Source organism: Musa acuminata, chromosome BXJ2-4, assembly GCF_036884655.1.
Source record: "Musa acuminata AAA Group cultivar baxijiao chromosome BXJ2-4, Cavendish_Baxijiao_AAA, whole genome shotgun sequence".
In the NCBI taxonomy this organism is placed as follows: domain Eukaryota; kingdom Viridiplantae; phylum Streptophyta; class Magnoliopsida; order Zingiberales; family Musaceae; genus Musa; species Musa acuminata.
The window spans coordinates 37,528,646-37,553,926 of NC_088341.1; the positions used below are offsets into that span (position 1 = coordinate 37,528,646).

Below are 25,281 nucleotides of genomic sequence, written 5' to 3' on the forward strand. Positions count from 1 at the left end.
GTCACCCCCTTTCTCTCCATTCTTTCTCCTATATAAAATGCGGCAGGGACACATCCGAGCCCTCGATTCCTGCCTAGTTTCTCCCCTCCTTTCCTTCTCCCTTCTTCGTCGTCTTCTCTTGTATTATTGAGGGGCAGAGTCGAATCGACGACGACGACGACGACGACGACGCCCCGGTTCTCGGAATTAGGGTTTGGGACGACGCCGATGGCCGATGCGCCGGGGAATTCGTTCGACACTTTTGACGCCGACAACGCCTTCCTCTTAGATGACAACCTCTCCATCAGCGTCGACGGCCTCTATGCCATCCTCGATGAGCAGCCCGTTCTCCCGCCCGACGACCAGTCCCAGGCAAAATTCCCCTTTCCCCCCTTTGAATTACGGCCTCTGCGTGTGAGATTTTGGTTCCTGCTTTTTAGTAACCTGCGTGTGTCACCGATGGGATCTTGATGTTCTCGATCGGGGATCAGCTGCTTTGCCTAGTGTATAGATGAACTAAGGGAACAGGACTGGTCTATGTATTATCAGCGTGAAAAAGAGCATCTGTGATTGTAATAGGTTCGTGTTGTTCTATCTGGAACACGTGGAACCGTATGGTGATTAGTTGCTGCAATTGACCCCTTGACGAGGTCTCTTTGTAGCTGAAAGAAAGGGCCATTGATGGAGGTCATGCCCTTGTCTTAGTTTTGAATCCTGCGCTGATCAATTTGTGACAAGGTTCTACTGCGATTTTTCCTCTTTCTCCGACTAAAACTGCTTGGAACACTAGGATTTGCTATTAAAGACCTGGGCTTCTTTTACAGTTTGACTGTCAGCATCTCAATATGTATTCATAACTTAGCTATGAACTTTAAGCAATTTCCCATCAGCATGTAGCTCGGATAATTGAGATGCAAGGAGTCGTTAGTTTTTATCTATCAACAATGCTTTATCGATTATGAGGTCTGGGCCACTAAGAAAAGGCATACTAAAAGTTTATGTTACATTTGATGAAAATGTTAAGATGGATGTGTGGAATTATTAAGCAATATAGGAAAAGAATGTTTTCATTTGCAGTTAGGTTTAGTCTCGGTAGAGGATAAAATGAGAAAGAATACTTTAGGATGGTACAAACAGAAGATAGTGTTGTAGTTAGAATAGGTGAAACGATTCTATTAATGGTGCGAGAAGAGGCAGAGGAAGATCCACAAAGATAAGACTTTGGTTTATTTTTTACGGATCTTAATGGCTTAAAAAGTCCCATGTAACCGACCCCAAATATTTAAGACCTTACGACTTTATTGTGGTCGTCATTATTGGATTAGTGTCTAAACCTCTTGCTGGGTACAATCCTCCTTTAGAAGTCAGAAATTTCGCATATTTTGACCATCATAAATTTGGACTTGCATCGAAATGCTCTTCATTCTTGTCTCGTTTCCATTCATACAGATGAAATACATGACCCCCATATTTAGAGTATCCTACTTTCACCAGTGCTATGCACTAATAAATTAATAATTTATAGATGACATTCATAACTGTTATTGTTACTGCTGATTTAGAAGTATATTCTGTATGAGTTGGTTATTGTTGACCAAGAAATCTTTGGATATTGAGTTATCTTGAACATGTTACCAAAGGAAGATATTATCAGTATTTTTGGTTGAATTGGAGTCTTTTGAATAGTTTAACAATAGTTCTATGAACTTATACTTTGAGGGGAATTGTTGATATTAGTAAAAAGGTGTGTTTTGACCAATATATACTATTTTTCAGACTTATTTTATGCAGGGCCTTAGATACGAGTTTCATACTATATCCAGTAACCTATTGGACCAACACAATACTGGTATATTGGACGATACATTGACCTGTATCACCTAGTATCATTGAATAAAATACTTCGATACCAACACATATAACTCCACACCGGTACTTGGTTTGATAGGTAACTACTGATTGGTACATATCAGTCTTATGGATATTTGATTTCTTGAGTTTATGAAGTTTTTTCCTAGAACATTTAGGGACTAAAGGAAGGCATACTTTTTTCAAATGTTTCCTATGCTGATTCATGTTTTTTGCATGATAACTTTTTAAGGTGTTGCAATTAAATAAAAATCCGGAAGGTCTCTTAAGGTTAAACTCTTAGGTTTAAATTTTTGGTTATGAATCATATTTTTGTATTAGTAGTAGCTTCATGTAGCCTTCTAGTTGATCTCAAGGGTTCTAATGAGAGAATTTGTCTTCTTCATTTCTACAAGATAGAGGAACATGGTTGTCATTATCGCTTTACATTTGTGTCAACTGTCAGAATGATAGGTTGCTTGAGCAAAACTTTATTCACACCATCTTATTACTTTTTTTTCAAAAAGAAAAAAGGGCATCTCATGTCTTGCCCATTGCAGACAAACATTGCTATAAAAAAAAATCAAGAGAGAAAGGAGAGTAACAAAAGAACGGAAATGCCAAACAACTATTCTGAATGTAGAACTAGTTCCCCTGGAAAAAAAAGAGAAGTTTATGTTGAATATTGATAACCAGAAAGAAAAACTCTTAGAATATGTTTGATAAATATTCATGGGACTTTGGTCAGGTCAAACATGAAGCACCAATATCATCTTTTTCAACTACTAGTTATATTCTTTTTTTTTTAGAGAAATTTGTATGTTGTTGTTATGGTCCATATTGACATAGAAGAATGGACATAATGTGACGATTATAGTAAAGTATTCCACTGTCCACACTATTTTATGTGGTCTTCCAACAGTTTATTCTTTTGACTGTGCTACACTTATTTTTTCATGAATATGAATTCTTTTAACCACGCACAGCTCAGTATCCTCATCACATAGACACTATTTTTTTGCATGTTTTCTAATTGCCTATCATTTGATCCAGAAAATACGGCTGCCCTCACAAATCCTGAAAATTTTTTATTTCCAATCTGGAGGATATGTGACAACTGCACAAAATTCCTGATGCTTTCTTCACTCTATCCATCTCACTCCAACTCTATCTAGTTCTCGTTAACTGCTCAACTGAGTAATGTATCTAATACATCTAAATTTTTTGCATACGTATCTCTTATTATTGTCTGTTCTAGATATATTTTGGATTCTTCTTTTGACATTAAACTTACAGCTCATATATCTAGTCAACCCTTAGTTTCTAAGTTTGTCTCCATAATTCAAGAATTAGTCCCAATTGAACTCTTATCAATCAAATCATTATCATTGACAAGTAACCTGACATGGAACTTTATGGACACAAACTTTATATTATTAACTCTTATCTATCAAATCATTATTCTGAATATGGCTAGTTAAAAACACATCTATGGTGTATATATATTATATATTATGGAAACAATTATGAAATATGAATCATAGCAGGTAAATATATTTTTTTAGTAACAACTAATATATACATTATCCAGAAGGCCTAAAATTTTTCAGCTTATGATTTTGGAGATAGTGAAAGGCCCTACTATCTGCTGCTGTAATGAGACAACTTTTGAATCCTACCTGGCATTGGTTGTTCTTGTCCTCATTTGAAAGCGTTGGAATTCTAGAGAGGGGAAACTGTTAATCCTGTTCGTATTCAAAAGCTTTTTGGAGAGTTGTTTATACCGTTTAGATTCAAATGCATTTGAAGTATGGATTGGAGAAGGGATGAAGCGCAGAATACAAGAAAAGAGGAGCTAAAGAGAGAGAGAAGGAAAGATTTTTTTTAAAATGGAGGAGCAAAAATTGAAGGAAAAATAATTAAAAGAAAAGAAAAAGTGGGCAGAAAAGAGAAGTAAAAGGGAAAAACTGTTATTGAAAATAATTTAAAATTTTTAAGCTGCTTTTAGCTTTTAAGCAATATTAAAAGTTAACACTATTTTAAAGTATATTGAAAGCACAATATTATCCTGTAGTTGTAATCAGCTAATCTTAACTTAAAGAGAGAACTACTATTGGATGCTATATAATATCTGGCTTGACATTTTGTACTGAAATCCAAGCAAATCTTTTTCCTCTTTTGAAGTCAATAAATTAGTTGGAATTGGCTGAATATGATTGACTCCAACTGAGTCTGATTGGTTTTGGCTACTTTCAATCAATTTCTAATGATATTAATATTGGTTTGTTTGGAATTGCTATATAAACAAACTATGAGATGCTTTTCTTTTATTGAAGTATGAAAGTTTAAAGGAATTCCAAGTAGCATAATGCTAAATTATGAACGCAGTGCATCTGGCAGGGGCATCAGGCTGCTTGTGCTATGTGTAGACTCCAGTTTGCCACTTTTTTTTCTGGTTCTATGTGAAAGATATCTGTTTTGAGGAATGATAATTGAAGTTTGTATATTGCTATTGTATTTATAGTTATATTCATAGGGAAATTTCAATTTTCATCTCATCCATGTGTTTTTGCTACAAGGCCTCCCTTATCAAGAATTACAACGAGAACCTTATGTTTTCCTAACTTGTTATTTCCACCCCTTGTGGTAAACATTCATTAGCCAAAGGGGTATGCTTGTCAAATTTATTCTTTTGACTACTTGAATGTTTTCAATTGGACTTTGAATGTCAAAAATGCCTTTTCATGTAACAAATACAAATAGAACAAGAATGCTTTATGATAAATACAATAGGATCTTCATCCTATGATAGAATTCTTTTTAGCCCTTTCTTCTATCTCCTCTATTCCTTTCCCTTGTTTTTGTGGAGGACAATGTTCAGTTCATTTCTGTGGTGAGAGGTGTCTTTCTTGTGTCTAGCGATGGTGGTTGTAGGAATTGTTTTTAGGATTTATTTTATAACAGGATGTATTTAATATTTGTTTTCTTACTGTGGTAAACTCGAGTGCATTTCAATAACTTTTCTGCTTGTCTTAGTTAAATTTAGTGATTAGGTAAGTCTCTATCATTTGTGATAACATCTGGGGGCAGTATATGATTAGTCTAAAGAGTATGGGGTTTTCATGTCATTTCCAATGAGGGATGGTTTGTATCCTAACTTTTTGGATGTCATTTTCAATAAAAGGAATGTTTTTATTTTAATTTTGCCTAATCTCTCATCTCAAAACTTGCTTTTATCTAAGTAAAAGATAAAAGAGGGTAATCTACGTAACCTGATAAGTTGGAAGCTTGGAAATCCAACAACTTTCAAGAGAATTAGTGGAAGATAAAAGGAACAAAAGAAAGAGAAACAAGATATCTAGTCGGACTGCGAGTTTGGGGTAACAATGTAACATTACTTTTGTGTGGCTGCATCTTGCTCTCAAACACTAGCATGATATCTAGTCGGACTGCGAGTCTGGGGTCAGCTCGATGTCTGATTTCACCTGCTACTAGTCTATTGGAATCTATCTACAACTCCTGTTGTACCTTGCACATTATCTATTAGTGAAATCCTAGTTCAAATTAAATAATAAGAAATTTTAAACTAATAATGATTTAAAAAGTGCTAGGCGCCAAGGTCCAAAAACGCCCGAGGCGTCAGGCGTTCGCCCAAGCGAAGCATGGCGCAAAAATATAAAAATATATAATATGATTAATATATATAATTATTTAAAATAAAAATATGGTATTAAATTTAAAAAATCTTACAAAATCACAATATCACATTAATAAAAAATCTCAAAATTCAAAATAATAACAATAATTTCAAATAAATAAAAATTAGGAGTATTAAAATCAAAATAATATATTATTAATCTAATAAATAAAAAATATTGTTACTAGTATACAGTTAATAGTATACTGTTAATATACTGTTAACAGTATACTATCGAGTCGATGTGAGAAGTGGTAGCAGCGAGCAGCGGGAGCGGGAGACGCGAGCGGCGACAGTGGCAGCGGCAGCGGTAGCAGCAAGAAGCGGGAGCAGCGAGCAACTACAGTGGCAGCAATAGCGGTAGCAGCGAGCAGCGGGAGCGGGAGCGACGAGCGGTGATAGTGACAATGGCAGTGATAGTGGCGAGCAGCGACAGCGGGAGTGAGAGCGGGAGCGGCGAGTGACGATAGTGGTAGCGGTAATAGTAGCAGCGAGCAGCGGGAGCAGCAGCGAGCAGCGGCAACGACAAGCAGGGTTAGGGTTGGGAAGTCGCGAGAGGAAGGCTGATATCGGTGTTTTAGTTGGTTCGATTGAACCAACTAAAGCACCAGAGACCGAACCAGACCTAAAACGCTGGTTCGGTCGCCTGGTTTAACCCGGGCGCTCGCCCGAAGCGCCCAACGCCTGGGCTCGGAGCTCGCCTCTTTGAAGCGCATCGCCTGGAAATGAAGCGAGGCGCTCGGGCCTCGCCTCGCCTCGCCCGAGCGCCTAGGCAAGCACCCGAGCACCTATTGAAATCACTGTAAACTAATATGATGAATAAAAGATTCAGACACATTAGATTATGAAGAAATCCTAGTTCAAAATTTCAAATAGTATTCATGAAAGGCAACTAAATTTTAAACAATAGAATAGTATGCATTTGTTAAATAATTTAATAGAATGTGACTTTTTAATCACAACTCAGTTGACTTATACCTCAAGCTTGTTTAAGACACAAGTATCCGTAGACTGAAAAGCTCCATTCTCAAAGCATTGAAACAATGTAAAGAAGCAAATGCAAATTGATCTTAGTTATAAGTTATAACTATGTTTATCAATGCTAGATACAACATACACTCAAATATTGACCTAATTAGTCTTGGTTTGACTTGTTCAAGCTGAACCAAACTGGTATAAATTGCACATATTTACATACTATCTTAAGATAGTCCTTTTAGGTACCTAAGATATTTAATTCGGTGATTCGTAATGATCTCATCTCTATAAAACCTTAGAATTTTCATTGAATATAATCCTTATTGAGCTTGTGTTACTTCTTTTGTTTACATGGTAGTAGTTATTTTTTAAAAAATTTTGATAGACACTAATTTCTTTGAGATGTAATATACAGGTTACTTTAGAATGTTTAGACAAAAGCAAGCTAGCTGGTGGCCCAGCAAATCCTGATAATGCCTTTCAGCCTCATGCTGGTACTTCTGTTGTACACACTTGTGTTAATATATTTTGGTGGAAAATAGCATCATGTACATGAATTATTCCTGTTAAGTCAATACAGAGTCCATGCATGACAAATCTCTTTCTTCTCTTTTTCTCTTAATGCTATGTTTAGGTCTGTTAGAACCTTCAGCTCGTAGGGAGTTCAATGAAAGACTTGGTTATCAATGGGGTCCATCAAATGTTATGGGTGTATCAGGTTGTAAAAAAGAAATGAATTTAGGAATTTCTTTTGGATCTGAAGGAAGCTTTGACTGTCACTTTTTTCCAATGAGTGGTGATACAATGAATTTGGTTGGAAGCTCCTATGACAGTTTGACGGGTAGCAACTTCGACAATCAACAACTTCAGTGCTTACAAAATTGTAGCTTCGATGATGCTGAAGAAACAGACCTTAATTTCTCCAAATATGCTGACTTTGGGCATGATTTGTACTTGGACAATGACCAAAAGGACATTGATCAGATGAGAGCTGAGAATTCATTGCAGAACAGGGTCATAAAGCATGAATATTATGCAGATGGTATGTCATCGTTCATGCACTGCAAGGTGGAACAGCATTCCCAATGTAATTTTGCACACACTAGGAATATTTTGGCTGATAATATTTCTAGTTTTTGTTTTGCAGATTCATCGCTTAATATGATAAATGAAAAGTCTGGTTTAACTGATGGTAAGCGCTTTGATGACAGAAGAGCCACTGGGAAAGAATCTCTGTTGGAGGAAAAAAGTCTCTGTCCTTATTCGTCTATGGATCTTGATTCAACTTTCCTAAATATGATTAATTCTAAGTCAAATACTACTGAAACAACCAATATCATGTACAATGCTTGTGGCGGTGGCTCTTTGTTATATGGAGAGTCTCCTACCAATGGTTCCATAAATGGCTTAGGGAACACACGGTTGCCTCATTTGTCACATCAAAATGAAGTAATAGTTCAGAGGAAGTATGAAAAATATGGCCGACATCCAATCCAAAGTTCATCTAGAAGCAGTGCAGTGGAGTTGGACACAGGATTGGAATCAGTTGGGTCCTTGTTGCAAGACTTCCCAGTGGTGGACAGTGATGAACCACTGCCAGACACTTGTGCTGAGCAGTGCCATCTAGATGATTTTAGTCTCAAGAGTGAATCTAGTATAGATTCTTCTCCGCTACCATCTAGTAGAAATTCTACCTCTGATGATGCCCATGTATTTGTTATTGATGAATCAGAAGAATGGGTCCCTGATTCTTTGACAAATCCACACAACAATTGGCAAAAAACACTAACAAAGATTGAAAGAGATCAGGTGCATGAATCTCATTATAAACAACACAATGGTCCCAATCAAAGTAATGATGATGCTCCGAAAAGGAATTTCATGACAAGCTGCATAAGTGTGGATGATGATGCTGACATATTTATTCTTGATGATATCAGCAATTCTGCCCGCCCATTACTACCACCAGTGAATGTAAAAAGTCATCCTATGTTAGAGCACTCTGGATTTGTTGAGACATGTCAGCCTAGATATATAGGGATGAAGCTCAAGGCAAATGATGAGAGATCGACTTTTCGGCTGGCGTTGCAGGTTTCATGATGCCTTTCCTTTTGCTAATAATTGATTCATGAATACCCAGCATATTAGTATTGGACACATATATTGTCACGCAATATGTTTTAAATATCTTTCTTAGATTCTAGATATATTTCTTTTGGTTTAAGAACTTTCAATTTGACACAAGGAACTTTATTGTGAATATTCACTAAGAATATTGTCTTAATGATTGTTTGAGTGATAAGCTAAGTTTTAAGGACATGATGCTTTTTCTATTTTAAAATTGAGATGTTCCAATCTTTTATTGTTCTCTAAGTAATTATTGCTCCAGTATTTTGTAGTTGTCGTTTCTTCGGTACTTTTCATATGATTGAGGGCCACATTGTCAAAATGACATTTGTAAGTTGTATATCATTGCTTCAGGTATTGCTCGCATGCCCTTTTTCACTAATGTGCGCTCAATTCCATATGATTTGTTGGATTTATTTTTTAGTTTGGAGATTGATAGAGAAATTGTTGATTCATTGGCTGACGAAAATTGATGTCTTAGTTTTGAATTTTGTGAAGCCAAAGTGTAAATGAAAACTACTATGAGACCTCTGATGGTGTATGCTTTTATGTTGCTTGGTCTCTTGGCCTACCATGTTTATTGTATTGACTCGTTGATATTTATTGTTAGAGGGCAGACCTTGGTACAAGGTTGCTCTGATGCGACCTGAAGACCAGGGTTCAAATCTTGGAAATAACTCTATGTTTAAGGCTTTGTACATTGGCCCTCTCTGGATCTCGCATTGGCTGAAGCTTTGTATGCTGGGTTTATCATTCTTTTTACTCCACTCGTCCATTTGGATGTTTTTATCTTAGCAACACTAATCTTTTGTGCATGTTGTTTCTCAATCCCCTAACATCCAATTCTATAAAGCCTGAGTGACCTTACAACCAAGGTTTAAAATTTCATGATGGAACCCATACTGATCATTACTTGGACTGGTTGGATTGCGTATGTATCGACATAGTGACATATTGACATACTGACTCTACTCGGATCTTGCATTGGCGGAAGCCTTATATGCTGGGTTTTACATTCTTTTTACTCTGCTCATCCACATAGATATTTTGATCTCAGCCACACTAATCTTTTGTGTGTGTTGTTTGTCAATCCCCTAACATCCCACCAATAAAGTAATATGGTGACAATTGTAATCTGATCATCCTTAACAACCTGTATGGTAGGAGACACCAAAAAGGATGATCGTGGTAAGTACATACGACTTGGCAGGATTACTGTGCTAGAGCTACTATTGTTGTTGTTCTACTGGTGTTTAATGCTATATGACGCATCCAACTCCTTTAAAAATGACCAACTATCACAGTGAAACTGTTGGCCATGAGATTCATTTTGGTGGAAATACTGCAAATGGGTACTTCCTGACTCCTGTAGCCATCAACTACCTTATCTTTTCCTGTATCCTTGCAACCATAAACAAACTGCATGTATCTTCTTCAGTCTGTGCTCCACCTGTCTGTGTCTTTGTAGTGGGAACTAGAGAATCTTCCCTCTGGCCACCATTGTCAGTAGATGCATTGTTGTTCACATGAAATGAGGGGTTTTTGGGTTAAAAAGGGGAAAAGAGCAAGGTATACAGTTTCGAATAATACTGTTCGGTATGGGCGGTACGTATCGGTCCTACAGGAAACCGGTACGCGGACCGCTCGCTATCAGTCGGTATTTTTTATTATATATATATATATATATAGATAGATAGAGAGAGAGAGAGAGAGGCGACGTCGCCTTGTTTTTCTGTGGCGTTGCCACGCCTGGGGAGAAGAGAGGTGATGTCGCACATTGTTTTATATATATATATATATATATATATATATATACAGTACCGGACTGACAGAAGGTCGAAACTTTGGTATGGTATGATATTTCAATCATTGGAAAAGAGAACCTTAACTGGTTTCTTTTGGATCCAAAAGTCAAACAATGAGGTTGTTCCTTGGTTCATGCTCAGTAGCATTAAAATTGATTGGACTGGTCAATTTAGCCTGGTCCATGTGCCAGTTCATATGTGGACTGATGAATGCCGTATGGGACATACTGGTCCATTTGAAATTTCAATGTTTGTCTGTCATATATATCAAGGAACAAGTTCTCACTTGGATCCATATGTACTGGCAGTAAATCGGAATGCAGACCATCTCTTTATGGATGGTCCCATCAATTTTTTCTCAGTAAAATGCTTCTTGGTTGCCCCCCCCCCCCCCCCCCCGCCCCCACCACAATCACCAATGCCATGTTCAATGCATTTACCTTAATGTCCATATCTCTCAAAGTCACATTTACCTTTCATAATGTGGTCACTGCTTCTTCTCAAGTTGTGATACACCATCTAGTTACGTGGGTGTTTCTATGTTCTAAGTATGTATAACCAAATGATTTTTTTATTATTACCTTTTCGAGGAAAACTAGAGAAGTCAATTTAGATATGGATCTAACTGACGTTCTTGTCTATTCAATTTGAATACTTGCGTATGATATAGTTATCCACCCCAAGGTTTTAACTGTTGATTGACCAGGTTTGGCAAATGATGAAATGGTGCACAACCATGATATCCGAGATACTGAGCATCATATACAGATTTGTGCTGTCCAATGTGACTGGATAAGAATAAAACTAGAGAGGTCAATTTAGATATGGATCTAACTGATGTTCTTGTCTATTCAATTTGAATACTTGCATATGATATAGTTATCCAACCCAAGGTTTTAACTGCTGACTGACCAGTTTTGGGAAATGATGAAATGGTGCACAATCATGATATCCGAGATACTGAGCATCATATACAGATTTGTGCTGTCCAATGTGACTGGATAAGAATAAAAATGGTACTTAGCTTGTTGTTCCTTTACCTGTACTTGGCTGGACTCGTAAGCACCAGTTAATTTGTATATTAAATCATGATCTTCTATATATATTTAGATGACATGTTATGCAAGTGTGATTCAGTGAATGGCTTTTGATAGATTAGTTGCATAATCATCAAGCATATTTCCTTTTGAATGATGGTAAGTAGCATACATAAGGTTGCTTCATTTCCAAGTGGTTCCATCATGGATTCAAGGTTGCAAAAGAAGATATCTGATCTGCCTAACCATTGTCTATCAGTACATAGTTGGGAGCCTCCTGGAACTGTACTTGCTCTTCTTATATATATATATATATATATATATAAGACGATACATAGTCTAGCGACCTTGCACTTTAGTTCTATGTCATTGTGATACTCTTGTTCTAAGGCTGTTCAGATTAAAAAGGTGGAATTATTTTCATCTTACTGGTGAGATTTATGTACTTCAGTGGCAGGCATGCATTGACATTGCAGTTTTTCTTAAATTTTATCACAATCTTTATCTTGTTGCCTCCTATATATGATGTGTGGCTCTATTTGCTGTTTGCACTGAAGTAATCTTTTATCTGATTTTTATGTGATAGCTGCTTTTTATATATATGTATTGCCATGATATGCTTGGCTTGTGTTGCATGACAGGATCTTTCTCAGCCAAAATCTGAGGCTAGCCCTCCTGAGGGAGTGTTGGCAGTTCCTTTATTGAGACACCAGGTTTGATTGGATTCTTTTAGTTAATGTTTTCTGTGGTTAAGGCACTTGCTCTTGGTTTCTTTTCCCAATTGATGGCCTGAAAGGAGCATTTTTGTTACAGCGAATAGCTTTATCTTGGATGGTACACAAGGAAACTGTTGGTCCACACTGCTCTGGTGGGATACTTGCAGATGATCAGGTCCATGTAGCCCTTTGCTGGTTCCTATCTTATTTAATAATCGTAAAATCATATTCCAACGTATCATACAACAACAATAAAGCTGAATAGTTTCAATCATTTGAGATTGGCTACATGAATCTTTGCCTCCATTGGTATTTATAAAGAGTAATAACTTTAGTTAACTTAGAGTATTTCAATTTATATTTCTAATTTCTATTAGTCTTTTTTGATCGTCTTCTATTTCTTCTTGTACTACTAATAATAATCATTTTAGATCTCCTAACTATAGATCTCCTTAACACATGACTATATATTCATAAACAAATTTTTTTTATCTTTTCTAGTAAGTCCACACATCAATCTTTTTATTTTCATCTCAGAAACATAAACTTCTTGTATATATTATCTTTTAATTGTCCAATACTCAGATCCATAAAGTATTTTATTAGTCTAACAACTATCTTATAATATTTTTCTCTTAATATTAAGGGTAATCGATGATCTCACAAAACTCCTTTACAATTTTAATCATTCTATTTTTATTCTATGGATAATATCTTCATCAATTGTTCAATCTTATTGAATAATTGGTCGTTAATTTCATTTGAATTCTCATCAAATAAAATAATATCATCAGCAAAATAACATACATCAGGAAGGTAGGTTTATCATCTTTTACCAATGTGATATAGGTAAGGGTCAAATCACATTTGGTATCCAAGAAATAATCTCATTTGAAATGTGTTTATGTTTCAGGGACTAGGTAAAACAATATCTACAATAGCACTAATCTTGAAGGAGAGATCACCACCACCTAAATCATCTTCTTCTATGGGTAAACAAGATAGACTTGAGGCTTTGAATCTGGATGATGATGATGATGATGGTAATGACAATGCCTCTGAGATTGACGGACCAAAGCAGCCCCGGATATCAAGTCTTTCAGAGGTCACTGGATCCAAGAGAAAGGAGAACTCTGTGGTTACTGTAATGAGTAGGCCTGCAGCTGGAACTTTGGTTGTTTGTCCTACAAGTGTTCTTCGACAATGGGCTGAGGAACTAAAAACTAGAGTCACCAGCAGGGCTAACCTGTCCTTTTTAGTATATCATGGAAGTAATAGAACGAAGGATCCCCATGAACTCACACAATATGATGTTGTACTAACAACATATGCAATTGTAAGCATGGAAGTCCCCAAGCAGCCACTTGGTGGTAAAGATGATGAGGAGAAAGGAAAACCTGAGAGTCTGATGGGCCACATGTCTGATAAAAAAAGGAAGGGTTCTCCAAACTCCATGAAAAAATGTACCCAGAGTGCATTGCTCGAGTCTGCTGCTCGACCTCTTGCAAGAGTTGGGTGGTTCAGGGTAATTTTGGATGAAGCTCAAAGCATTAAGAATTACAGGACTCAAGTTGCAAGGGCATGTTGGGGTCTGCGGGCTAAGAGAAGGTGGTGCTTGTCTGGGACCCCCATACAGAATGCAGTTGATGACCTCTATAGCTATTTCCGGTTTCTAAGATATGATCCATTTGCTACTTATAAAACTTTTTGTTCCATGATAAAGATTCCAATAAGCCGGAATCCAACAAATGGCTACAAAAAGCTTCAAGCTGTTCTGAAGACCGTAATGCTACGTCGTACTAAAGGTGACTTCAATTCTTATTATTGCAGTGGTTTTGAATTGACATTACTGATGGATGCCCTTTCCATTGATTCGTTGAAGAACTATGAAGATTTCAGTTTTTCCTTTTTGTATGAGTTTGTTGAGATTTATATTGCTTTTTGTTTTTTATTTTCTCAATGAGAACCTTTTCCCATATATCTACTGTTCCCAGGAAAAAGGAATTAAGGTGTGATTAGCCCCCCCTGGATATCTTATTAGGCTTTAGGTGGCCTCACTGGCATGTGCATGTGTGTTTAGGCTGTGTGCCCTAGTTTGTGTCCAAGTAAATTAGGTCAGCATACAAATCTTCTATGGATCACACACCAATTACTTCCCTGCAGTAACTAGTGGAATTGCCACTTATTAAAAATTCCAAATGTGATCATACATTCCCTTGTTATTCTTCAATACGATATGGACGAATAAACTATTCTAAGTTGTTAGTTCGATAGGAGATGAGTATATTTGATAAGATCTGTAAATCAAGATCCTTTTTTGGACTTCATGGTTCTGTACATACTTGATTGAGTAGGATTCCTCTCCACTTCCAACTGTAGGAAATCTTCCGGATGTTTTTTACCATGAGAATGGCTTGATTCTAAATCTTGGTTTATTTATCAAGCACATTTTTTCTAATCATACAATTCTTTCTTTTACTTCTGTATTTACTGCTTAGCAACAACTGCATATTCATCATGATTTCGTTTTCAGGCAGTATGATTGATGGTAAGCCTATTATTACCTTGCCAACGAAGACTATCACTTTGAAGAAGGTGGAATTCTCAGAGGAGGAACGGACTTTCTACACTAATCTAGAAGCTGAATCTCGTGAGCAGTTTAAGGTACATTCTCACGTTTTTAAATTTCTCTCGATGTTGCTTTTGCATTACTTATTGTCATTAAGATCACTTATGGTGAATATTATTTTTGAAATAATTATTGTTGTTACCTTATCTTTAAGGTTATCTACGACAACGAATCTTGTTCTTGATTTTTTTTTTGTTAATTTAGTCGACATGCTCTTGAATCGAAGATAATCCCAAATTTGCATTAGTCAAGCTTACTATATCTGAATGTTCAACTATGGTGGGAATATATTATCTTTCTTTGTAAAGCATAGGATCCTGTTTATAGTCTTTCTTCACAATTTAGATTTTCGCAATAGTAGCTTGTGTTCTTGGATATGTGTTGGAGCTTCAAGTTTAAACTTTCGCTTTTGCATTGTCAGGTTTATGCAAATGAGGGAACTGTCAAACAAAACTATGTGAATATTTTGTTAATGCTCTTACGGCTTAGGCAGGCTTGTGATCATCGCCTTTTGGTAAATGGATATGATTCTAATTCTGTCAGGAGGTCTTCCATTGAAATGGTTAGAAAACTTCCTAATGAGGAACAGAAGTATCTGCTGAGTTGTTTGGAAGCATGCTTGGCAATTTGTACAATCTGTAATGTAAGTTTTTTTTTTCACTTGTGGTCCATCAAAATATATATTTTCAGTATCCATTAGAATCTTCATATAACTGTACATTTGTTTGGGTCTTGATTTCATAATATTACTTGTAGTCTATTTTCTCATCTAATAACTGAAATTTTCTCTAGATCAGGTAAACAGAACCTCTAAACTACTGTACTGCTTATATATTCTTTCAGTAACTTCAGTGAATAATGCAAGATAACCATATTAATGTATTTGCTAACCAAAAAACTAGTCCAAATTTTTATCGGGAATAGTATTTTAGATTTTGATATTTCTTGTTATCAACACATCCAAATATACTATAATTGTTTTGTCACTAGATTTTGAATTCTTTTGTTCTACTTTCTGTTGTTCACGTGACAACGAGCTTATTAGTTGGTGGTACAATATTGATGAGCCTATTTTATTAAGATTATATGATGTTTATAGGATCCACCTGAAGATGCGGTTGTTACTATATGTGGGCACGTTTTCTGCAACCAGTGTATTTCTGAGCATCTTAACGGGGATGACAACATCTGCCCTTCAGCTGACTGCAAAGTTCGATTAGGTGTTGCTTCGGTATTTTCCAGAAACACATTAGTAAGTTCTATATGTGAATTACCTGTTGAGGAATGTTGTTCTAGTGGTTGTGGCTCTGCAATGGTACATGCAGCTGAAACCAGTGGAAATAGGTTATCTTCTTATTCTTCTAAAGTAAAAGCAGCTGTTGAGATTTTGCAATCACTGCCTAAATCTCAATGTTCTCTTCCGAACTGCAACCTTGAGAAACTTATTGAAGAAACTGATGTCTCCTTGCAAAATCAGATATGTTCTGTTGACACAGATGACAGAAAGAGTTCCAATCAAAATTGTCATACATCTGAAAAGGCCATTGTCTTCTCTCAGTGGACAAGAATGTTGGATTTATTGGAAGTTCCATTAAAAGATTCATGTATACAGTACAGGAGACTTGATGGGACAATGTCAGTTGCTGCTAGGGAGAGAGCAATCAAAGACTTCAACATGCTTCCGGAGGTCTGCCATGAATCTTTGAGTCACAATATTCTTTTGTCAACTATCTAAACCTTTTTTCTTCTTTCGTATGCTGTATTTAAGATACTTTGTTACAGGTTACTGTAATGATTATGTCTCTGAAAGCCGCAAGTCTTGGTCTGAATTTGGTGGTAGCCTGTCATGTTCTTCTTCTAGACTTATGGTGGAATCCTACTACTGAGGACCAGGCAATTGATAGAGCACACAGAATTGGCCAGACTCGTCCTGTGACTGTTTCACGCTTGACAGTGAAGGACACAGTGGAAGACCGCATCTTGGCTCTCCAGGTACCATATCAGGCTGTTGAGTACTTTAATTCCTTCCTATACTTATATTTTCTTGTCACAAAATATCTATGGTTATGTTGTTCTAAAGAGGTTATGTTTCTTCAACAGAAGTTTCATATAGCTGAGCAAGTGCTTGACTTGAAATGTGCATTCTTTGGTCCGCAGAACATGATGCTATTAGTTTGTTAGAAGTAACTTTTCGCCCTTTTTTTTTTGCATTCTGGTAGAGTGACCTCTTGTGAAAAATAGTTGCTAGCTCAATGTTCAAAATAACTGATTTTGGTCCTGGCCATCCCCGAGTGTTTTGGATTTAGCTGTCTATGTGGCTTTAAATAGTCTGCTCACTATTTTGGCAATTCGACCAGGTAAACCAATTGTGTTGGTGACTGGCTGCAATCTCAGTACTAGGATAAGACAGCCAAACCTCTGCTTAAAAGCTATCCATTGGATTGGCCTCTCTTAAGAGTCCCAAGAGCTTGGGAGGACAGTCTCCTTGTAAAATCTATGTGCCTCTATGTGGAAGTCCCAAAAAATTAACCAATTAGTCTTGAGCAACGATAAACCTGCAGTCCAAAAAAGGGACTCTGCTTGTAGAAGTGGAAGGTTCATACTCTGAACAAATGCCCATAATAGCACTCCCAACCCCCTGACAGTAAAGGACAAACCAGGGTGAAATAACTACCATAATCTCCGCCAGAAGGAGCAAGAGGAATGATGGGATCTTGAAAAACAAGTCTGTTCTTTATGCAAAATATTTTCATAAAATATTCATGTGGCTTCAACAATAGCAGAGCTTCAACATGTTTGGCTTGAGCTTGGATAAGTCTTATTTGAATGCTTATTTTATGCATATGGTCCAAGATGTCTTAAAAAATATAAAAAAGGAAAGCTTAACATATTTAATTTTAGCCATTAATAGGATATTTTCTAATTGGGTAAACTCCAACTAAAACCAGACAGTTTCTTCCAAAACAACTGGAACTCCTGAGAAGAAATTGTTGAAATTTCCAGTTGTTTTTATGTATTTCAGTTGAATTGATTGTACCTTTCTTGAAGCAGTTTATTCATATAAACATCAATCTCAATCAAACATAGTATATTTAAATAAAATTGAGGTAAACAGTTCCTGTCTTGCTGAATTAATTCCTCAACAATTCACAGTCGATAGGAGGAAGAGCAAGAAATAAATAAAGAGGGTAGATGAATATGGCAGAGAGAATTCCATAGTGGAAAAAAAAAATCCTTATTGAAATCTGTGCAAATAACAGTGAAACAGAACCAAGTCCCAGTAAGTAAAATCCTTATCAAAATTTTGCCTTTTTTAACAGAAAAACTCTTAAGATCCAGGCATTCAATAATTTTCTATGGCATCAGAGTTCAACATGGTAGATGGTCCTTTGCTAACAGCCTGATTAGCTTCTCTAGTAACATGATTTATATTATGCATTACATCTTCAAATAACAGTCAAACATACCCAAGCTCCAGTAAGTAAGATCCTTATCCAAATTTTGCATTCTATTCTTCTATTAACGGAACAGTTTTATTAACTAAGATCCAGGCATTCAATAATTTTCTATGGATTTGAGTTCAAAATGGTAGCTGGTCCTTTGTTAACAGCCTGATTAGCTTCTCTAGAAACATGATTTATATTAGGCATTACATTTTCAAAAAGTTGCAAAATCAAATACGTTGTATCTAGTTTTTCAAGACAAAGTGTTAGGACTCTAGCTAGGAGAGTCCTAATTGAGAGGGACATTCATGTAAAACCTACCTAAGCCGATCCCTATTAAAGAGGTGAAGAGGCCGGCTAGGGTTAGGAGGTTGTTTCTTAGAGAAAAATTAGGAGTTGTAAAGGAATATGAGTCTTGAGTAGGAGTCATATTAAGAGTTGGTTAGAAATAAGAGTCTTGAGTAGGAGTCCTATTAGGAGTTAGGGTTTAGAAGCCCTATAAATAGCCATGTATTCCTCCTCTTTTCATAAGGAATAGATGAATATTTTCTGCAGCCTTTAAGCAGCAACTTGAAGGGAGGAACCCCTATAGAGTTCCAAGGAGACCGATCCCCTAAAGAGATCAACCCCAAGTTTAGAATCTGCAAGGGTTCTAACACCTGGTATCAGAGTAGCGTTCTTGGCATTTCGCTGCCCTTCCACAGCCATCCATCAACCCTCCACAATCACCCAAAGCAATTCCCATAATTGCTTAAAAGATCGTCGCTAAATTCCGTCATCATCTCCACCACCGCAGATCATCCTTTGATCTCCCTGTGAATTGCAACAGGTTCTGGTTTCCTACCTTACTACTGCTGCAATTTAGTTATCCTTATTTGAAAATCCAAAAAAAAAATTGTTCCTATATTACTGCATAAACTTTTCGTCACAAAGTTTTCATCTCTACGACGAAAGATACATTGCAGAATTTCAACCGCATAGCACTGTCTGTTTGATCTTGCTACTGTGTTTTTTCTATCCAAATTTCTACGACATTTTTATGATATCTTTGACACTTCCTAACAGCAGATTTCCCTTTAGTTTTATCAAAAAATTCTCAATATAAACCATTGATATTTTACGTTTAATCTGCTATACTTGAAAATCTGCATTGTAAAATTTCAGCCGCGTAGTACTGTTTGTTTGATCTTGATACAACGTTTTTTCTATCCAAATTCCTACGAAATTTTTATGATAGCTTTGACACTTCCTAACAGTAGATTTTCCTTTAGTTTTGTCAAAAAATTCTCAATATAAACTACTGATCTTTTACGTCCAATATGCTATATTTAAAATTCTGTGCTGCAGAAAATTTCAGCCGCATATTGTTGCTTTAACTCATCTATTTGCATTTTTTTTTAATGAAACTTCTTATACACTTCATATATCATCTTGACTTCCATCTAAGATTGATCTATTGAGGAATTCATCTCTAAAAACAATTTTATGTTGCTGTAAATTTTCGTCGTAAACCGCTGAAATTTTTCGACGAGAATTCTGCTATCGCAAATTGCACCAATTTTCTTGCTGTTACTGCCGAAATTTTCTTGATTAAATTGGACATCCTTGCTATCATATAAACTGAGATATTGCTGTCAATTCCCTCCTCAAATCTCTCGAGTTTTTGGTGGAAATTTCATCGAGAAACTACTGTTTCTTCGACGACAATTCTGCTCTTACAAGATAACACAATTCTACAGCAAACTTCCACTGATTTCTATCAAACCTTTGCTGTCATCTACCACAGATCTAAAACTTTCATCCACAGCCCTAGAACTCCACTAAACCACACTCTCAAACTATACCCAAAACAGCCACAAAACGAGCCTAAACCGTAACCTACATCCACCAATCCACCAACCCTTTCGACCATCACTTCTCTCAACCTATACATGCCTTTAACCCAACAACAAAAGAGAGATCTTAACATCATATATTTGGAGGCATATACTATGACATTTAATGAGGCAATCAATTTTAAATTCGAAGCCTTGGAGGCGCGAATGGAGGATAAGATTCGGACGCTCTTTACCGAACTCAGATTAGGCCGACCACTAAGCTCGAAGAAATCATATCAAGGAGAGAGCTTTACCTAATCGCACCAAGCACGAAGAGATGACTTCCAAGGAAGGGGAGGCTCTATGACCGACCCCAACTATTCATGCATGAGAGTGAATTTCCCTAGATGGGAAGAAGGAGACCCGATTGGTTGGATCTCATGCGCGGATTGATATTTTCGGTACCACAAAACCGTGGATGTATTTATGGTGAAAATTGCAGTTATACATCTTGAAGGGGATGCTATACAGTGGTTTGACTGGTTTGAACATACTTATGGAGTCCTTTTATGGCGACAATTCAAAGAAGGACTGCTAATCAAACTCGTGATTGGTCTCAAAAACAGCTATTGGGGACCTTTATTGAGGGCTTGAAGTCGGAGATCCGGAGAGAAGTTAAAGCGCGACAACCGTACACGCTTATGGCAACCATCTCTTTCGCACGATATCAAGAGGAGCGATTGAACCATGAAGCTCGGAGGACTAGGGTCACTCCTCAACCAGCAATACTAAAGCATTCAGCCCCCCCTACTATCGACCGAGTCCTTACACCAAAAAGGTTGACAAGAGAAGAGCTTCGGGAGCGATATGCAAAGGGTTTATGTTGGCATTGCGACGAGCCGTAGAGTCGTGAGCATCGTTGTAGTAAAGGGAGACTTCTTATGATTGAACCAGTAGAATAGGTCATTGAACATCCAGAAGAGAGCCTCGAACATGAAGAAGATGCAGAAGAAGAGCCACAACCGACCGAAATTACGGTACATGCACTAGCCGGCTACTCAAACCCGTAAACGATGAAAGTTGGAGGCCTTCTCAAACAACAACCGATCACTGTTCTCATTGACACGGGCAGTACTAATAACTTCCTAAACAGTAAGGTTGCTGTCCAGATGGCGTTACCTATCGAGAATTGCAGTAGGTTTGACGTTAAGGTCACCGACGGACAGATTTTGAAGTATGATCGTAGGCGCCCGCGAGTGAAACTGTTGTTGCAAGACCAAGAGATAATTGCATATTTCTTCCTCCCTCTTGATGATCATGAGGCCATGCTCAAAATTAAATGATTGACGATATTAGGTAAAGTTTCTTTGAATTTTATGCAACTAATTATGAAATTTTACAGTAAGGAGAAACATGTGATACTGCATGGGAAATGTGGGGGCGACGTAATGACGATTTGCACACAACAAATGGAGAAGGTTTTGCATAAAGCATACAGCGGCTTTTTGGTACAACTTGAGCAGCAAACTAAGGGAGAGCCAATAGAATTTGAAGATCCAAACCTACTTCCTTTGTTTGCTAAATTTTCATATATATTTGACGAACCGCACAATCTATCTCTTATTCGTCGACATGATCATTATATAACGATTCTTCTAAGCAAACCTCCAGCAAATACTCGGCCATATCAGTATCTACATCTCCAGTAGGATGAAATGGAAAGGATTGTAAAAGAGATGCTCGAAACAGGAGTTATTCGACCAAGTTGCAGTCTTACTCTTCACCGGTGCTACTTGTACGCAAGAAGGACGGAACATGGCGAATATGCGTTGATTACTGAGCTCTCAATGGCATAACCATCAAGGATAAATACCCTATTCCAGTAGTAGATGAATTGCTAGATGAAAGGGAGCACAAATCTTCAGAAAGGCATATCGAAAATCGCCTTTCGAACACACAACGGCCACTATGAATTTTTGTTTTCTGCAACAAAAAATGGAATATATTGGACATATCATATCGGAGGAAGGTGTGACGGTGGACCCCTCCAAAATAGAAGCAATGCAGAACTGGCCGACCCCGAGGAACATAAAATTGCTACATGGATTTCTTGGTTTAACAAGCTACAACCGCAAGTTTATGAAAAACTATGGAAAGATCAGTGCACCACTCACTCCTGTACTGAAAAATGATATCTTCCAATGGTCGGACAAAGCCTCCGCTGCCTTCAACAAACTTAGGGCAACAATGACGACGATGCCAGTGCTAGCGCTACCAGATTTTCAACCGACCCTTCATCATTGACGCCGATGCATCTAGAGTCGGAATTAGAGACGTTCTCATGCAAGATGGTCGACCACTCACATACACTAGCAAGACATTGTCTCCCTCCCATCAAAACATGTCAACATATGATAAGGAGATGCTCGCCATTATGCACGCAGCAACGAGGTGGAGATCATACTTGATCGGGCGATGCTTTCAAATCAAGACCGGGCATAAAAGCCTAAAATATTTCTTGGAGCAAAAGATATCTTCCCCCACACAGCAAAAATGTGTAACAAAACTTCTTGGATTTGATTATGAAATAACTTACAAAAAGGGGAAAGAGAATGTTGTTGCAGATGCGCTTTCGCAGCTACTCAAGTAAGCTAAATTTTCGGCCGATTCACTTCTGACCAGCGACTTCCTTGAGGATATTAAGATGGAATGACAGGAAGATTCGGAGACTAGTAAGATCATAAAAAAATTGAAGGAAGCACCAAGCTCCGTGGCTCATTACAATTGAGACTCAAAAGAATTACATAATAAGGGGCGCATTGTGCTTGTGACAAATTCTACTTGCACCTTCACGAGCAGATTTTGGACAAAGTTATTCCATATACAGGGTACTAAATTAAAAAGGAGTACGACATATCACCCACAAACTGATGGCCAGACGAAAGTTGTAAATAGGTGCTTGGAGATAGCCCAAAGCCACCCACCAAATATGACTACCCAAGGAGAACTCCAAACCCAGCCAAGTGTCATTATTGATCGACGGATCGTGACTCGACGACGACGACCCACTACTGAAGTGCTAATACAGTGGGTGAACCTACCAATAGAAGATGCCACTTGGGAGAACTATGACGACTTGAAGATCAAATTCTCAAATTCATGAATCGTCAGCCTCGAGGACAAGGCTGATTTGAAGAGGGCGGGTCTGTTAGGACTCTAGCTAGGAGAGTCCTAATTGAGAGGGACATTCATGTAAAATCTACCTAAGCCGACCCCTATTAAAAAGGTGAAGAGGTTGGCTAGGGTTAGGAGGTTGTTTCTTAGAAAAGAATTAGGAGTTGTAAAGGAATATGAGTCTTGAGTAGGAGTCCTATCAGGAGTTGGTTAGAAGTAGGAGTCTTATTAGGAGTTAGGGTTTAGAAGCCCTATAAATAGCCATGTATTCATCCTCTTTTCATAAGGAATAGATGAATATTTTCTGCAGCCTTTGAACAGCAACTTTGAGGGAGGAACCCCTATAGAGTTCCAAGGAGGCCGATCCCCTAAAGAGATCAACCCCAAGTTTAGAATCTGCAAGGGTTCTAACACAAAGGTAATTCTGGTTAATGTTTGAGGCCTGTTGCTTTATTACTGGCAACCCTGACCATTCTTTCTAAATCTTTCACTGGTCTATTGGTTCTCAGTTTGAGCTCATTTTCTTGGTCAATTGTTGTTTTGAGCTAGTTTTGGCCTACTGCCCATCCACACCCTTTATTTTATGCAAAGTTGAGATTTCCATTGGTCCATTAGAACTAACTGATGTTGGGTAAGAACCTTCAAACAGTAAAATATCATGTATCACTTGTGACTTTTTTTGTTACTCTTCCCATAATGAGTTTCTCTTATGATCTGCATACAAAGCCCTAACGGAAACAAAACAAAGAAAAAGTGAAACAAGAAAATGCATTAACATTTAGATCTTTTGAAGCCTTGAAGTAGTTTCAGAAAATCAGGTTATCACAGTTCTTCTTTCCAGTGTGAACCTATTGAATCAACTGTCTCAAGCTGTCAATGTTATTGATTCTTACTGAGATCAGAATCAGATTCGCCTTCCAATCCAAAAATTATTCTAAGTTGACCTCTTATAATAATATTGGCTGTTTTATTAATTTTAAATGCACCATTTCCCAGTAAAAGTTTGCTCGGCAGATTAGGTCTTTAACTGATTTTTATGGATACAAGAATGTGTTTTATGGAGAAGAAAATTTCAAACATAATGTTGGCATGTACAGGGACTAATTTATTAGAAGACATACTTGAGAATCATTTCTTATCAAAATGATCTGCTTCTAGTGTTGGCCCTTTGATACTTGTGATCCAATAAGTTGATGGTTTGAAGGTATCTGAGTTTGTTGTTATGCATCAGACCTAATTTGTAGGGTAGATGTGAGAATCAGGATTGAACTCTTGCAAATAATAGCTTCTTCCTTCACTACTATATGCTTGTGCTAATGTGATAGATTATTTGTTTACAGGAAAAGAAAAGGGAGATGGTTGCTTCCGCATTTGGAGAAGATGAATCTGGTGCTGGCCAAACTCGCTTGACATTGGAGGACCTAAATTATCTGTTCAGGGTCTAGCCTCGCCCTTGATTCCTTCACACACAGTTTTGGTCACTGGCTAACCTAATATCCCCCAGATATCAACCACTTCTACATTTGGTTCTCTTAGTTATATACACTCATCTTAATAGGTGCTCTGGTTGCTTGGAGATACACCTGATAGGAAGGGTACTAACCAGCATATTTGTGAGTAGCGATTCCAGAGTTTGCACAGTTTTCTTTTCCCCATTTTTCGTTTTTTATGTTAAGCATGGTGCCATTACACGGTTAAGTTATTTTACACAAATCATAGAAAAGGATGTCAAAAATTCTATTGAACTCGTCATCATTGTTGTCATTTGTAAATCTCTTAGTGCCTATATTGTTCTGAAAATAATTTAATGGATACATTTGTCTTAAAATAGCTCACAGTTTTGTTCTCCTGGTTTTTGTTGTGGATGTGGGATATGTTTTATGGTTTGTGTCTCTCTGCATCCGCTGGCTGTTAGTCTTGGAATCTTTGCAGTGCTTAACTAGTGTTCTGAACTGAAGGACGGCGTATTACCACGAGTTTTAACTGTTTTTGGACTCTTTTGACTAGCTCATGGTGTCTCGCTCTGCTGTT

The 25,281-nt window shown here is 37.3% G+C and overlaps 1 protein-coding gene across 7 annotated transcripts; it reads left to right on the forward strand.

Annotated features, from left to right (window-relative positions):
- On the forward strand, nucleotides 1–25,097 carry LOC103978331 (helicase-like transcription factor CHR28). 7 transcript variants are annotated; one of them, XM_009394099.3, is made up of 12 exons: nucleotides 2–351; nucleotides 6,918–6,996; nucleotides 7,137–7,544; nucleotides 7,650–8,593; nucleotides 12,113–12,184; nucleotides 12,285–12,362; nucleotides 13,101–13,992; nucleotides 14,721–14,851; nucleotides 15,238–15,459; nucleotides 15,916–16,503; nucleotides 16,599–16,808; nucleotides 24,591–25,097. In XM_009394099.3, exons 1-12 carry the CDS (start codon nucleotides 208–210, stop codon nucleotides 24,693–24,695), a joined length of 3,873 nt encoding a protein of 1,290 aa, XP_009392374.2. In that variant the 5' UTR covers nucleotides 2–207; the 3' UTR covers nucleotides 24,696–25,097. The 7 variants fall into 7 exon arrangements, with proteins under 7 accessions (XP_009392366.2, XP_009392374.2, XP_009392383.2 ...); XM_009394091.3 differs by having other exon boundaries at nucleotides 1–351; nucleotides 7,137–8,593; XM_009394108.3 differs by lacking the exons at nucleotides 2–351; nucleotides 6,918–6,996 and having other exon boundaries at nucleotides 7,434–7,570.
- Nucleotides 25,098–25,281: the final 184 nt, after the last annotated feature.

Coding starts and splice junctions, on each gene's coding strand:
- LOC103978331 (XM_009394091.3), top strand. CDS start 208: ATGGCCGATGCGCCGGGGAATTCGTTCGACACTTTTGACGCCGACAAC. Junction 12,363..13,100: donor GGATACTTGCAGATGATCAG/GTCCATGTAGCC, acceptor TTTATGTTTCAG/GGACTAGGTAAAACAATATC. Junction 15,460..15,915: donor CAATTTGTACAATCTGTAAT/GTAAGTTTTTTT, acceptor TGATGTTTATAG/GATCCACCTGAAGATGCGGT.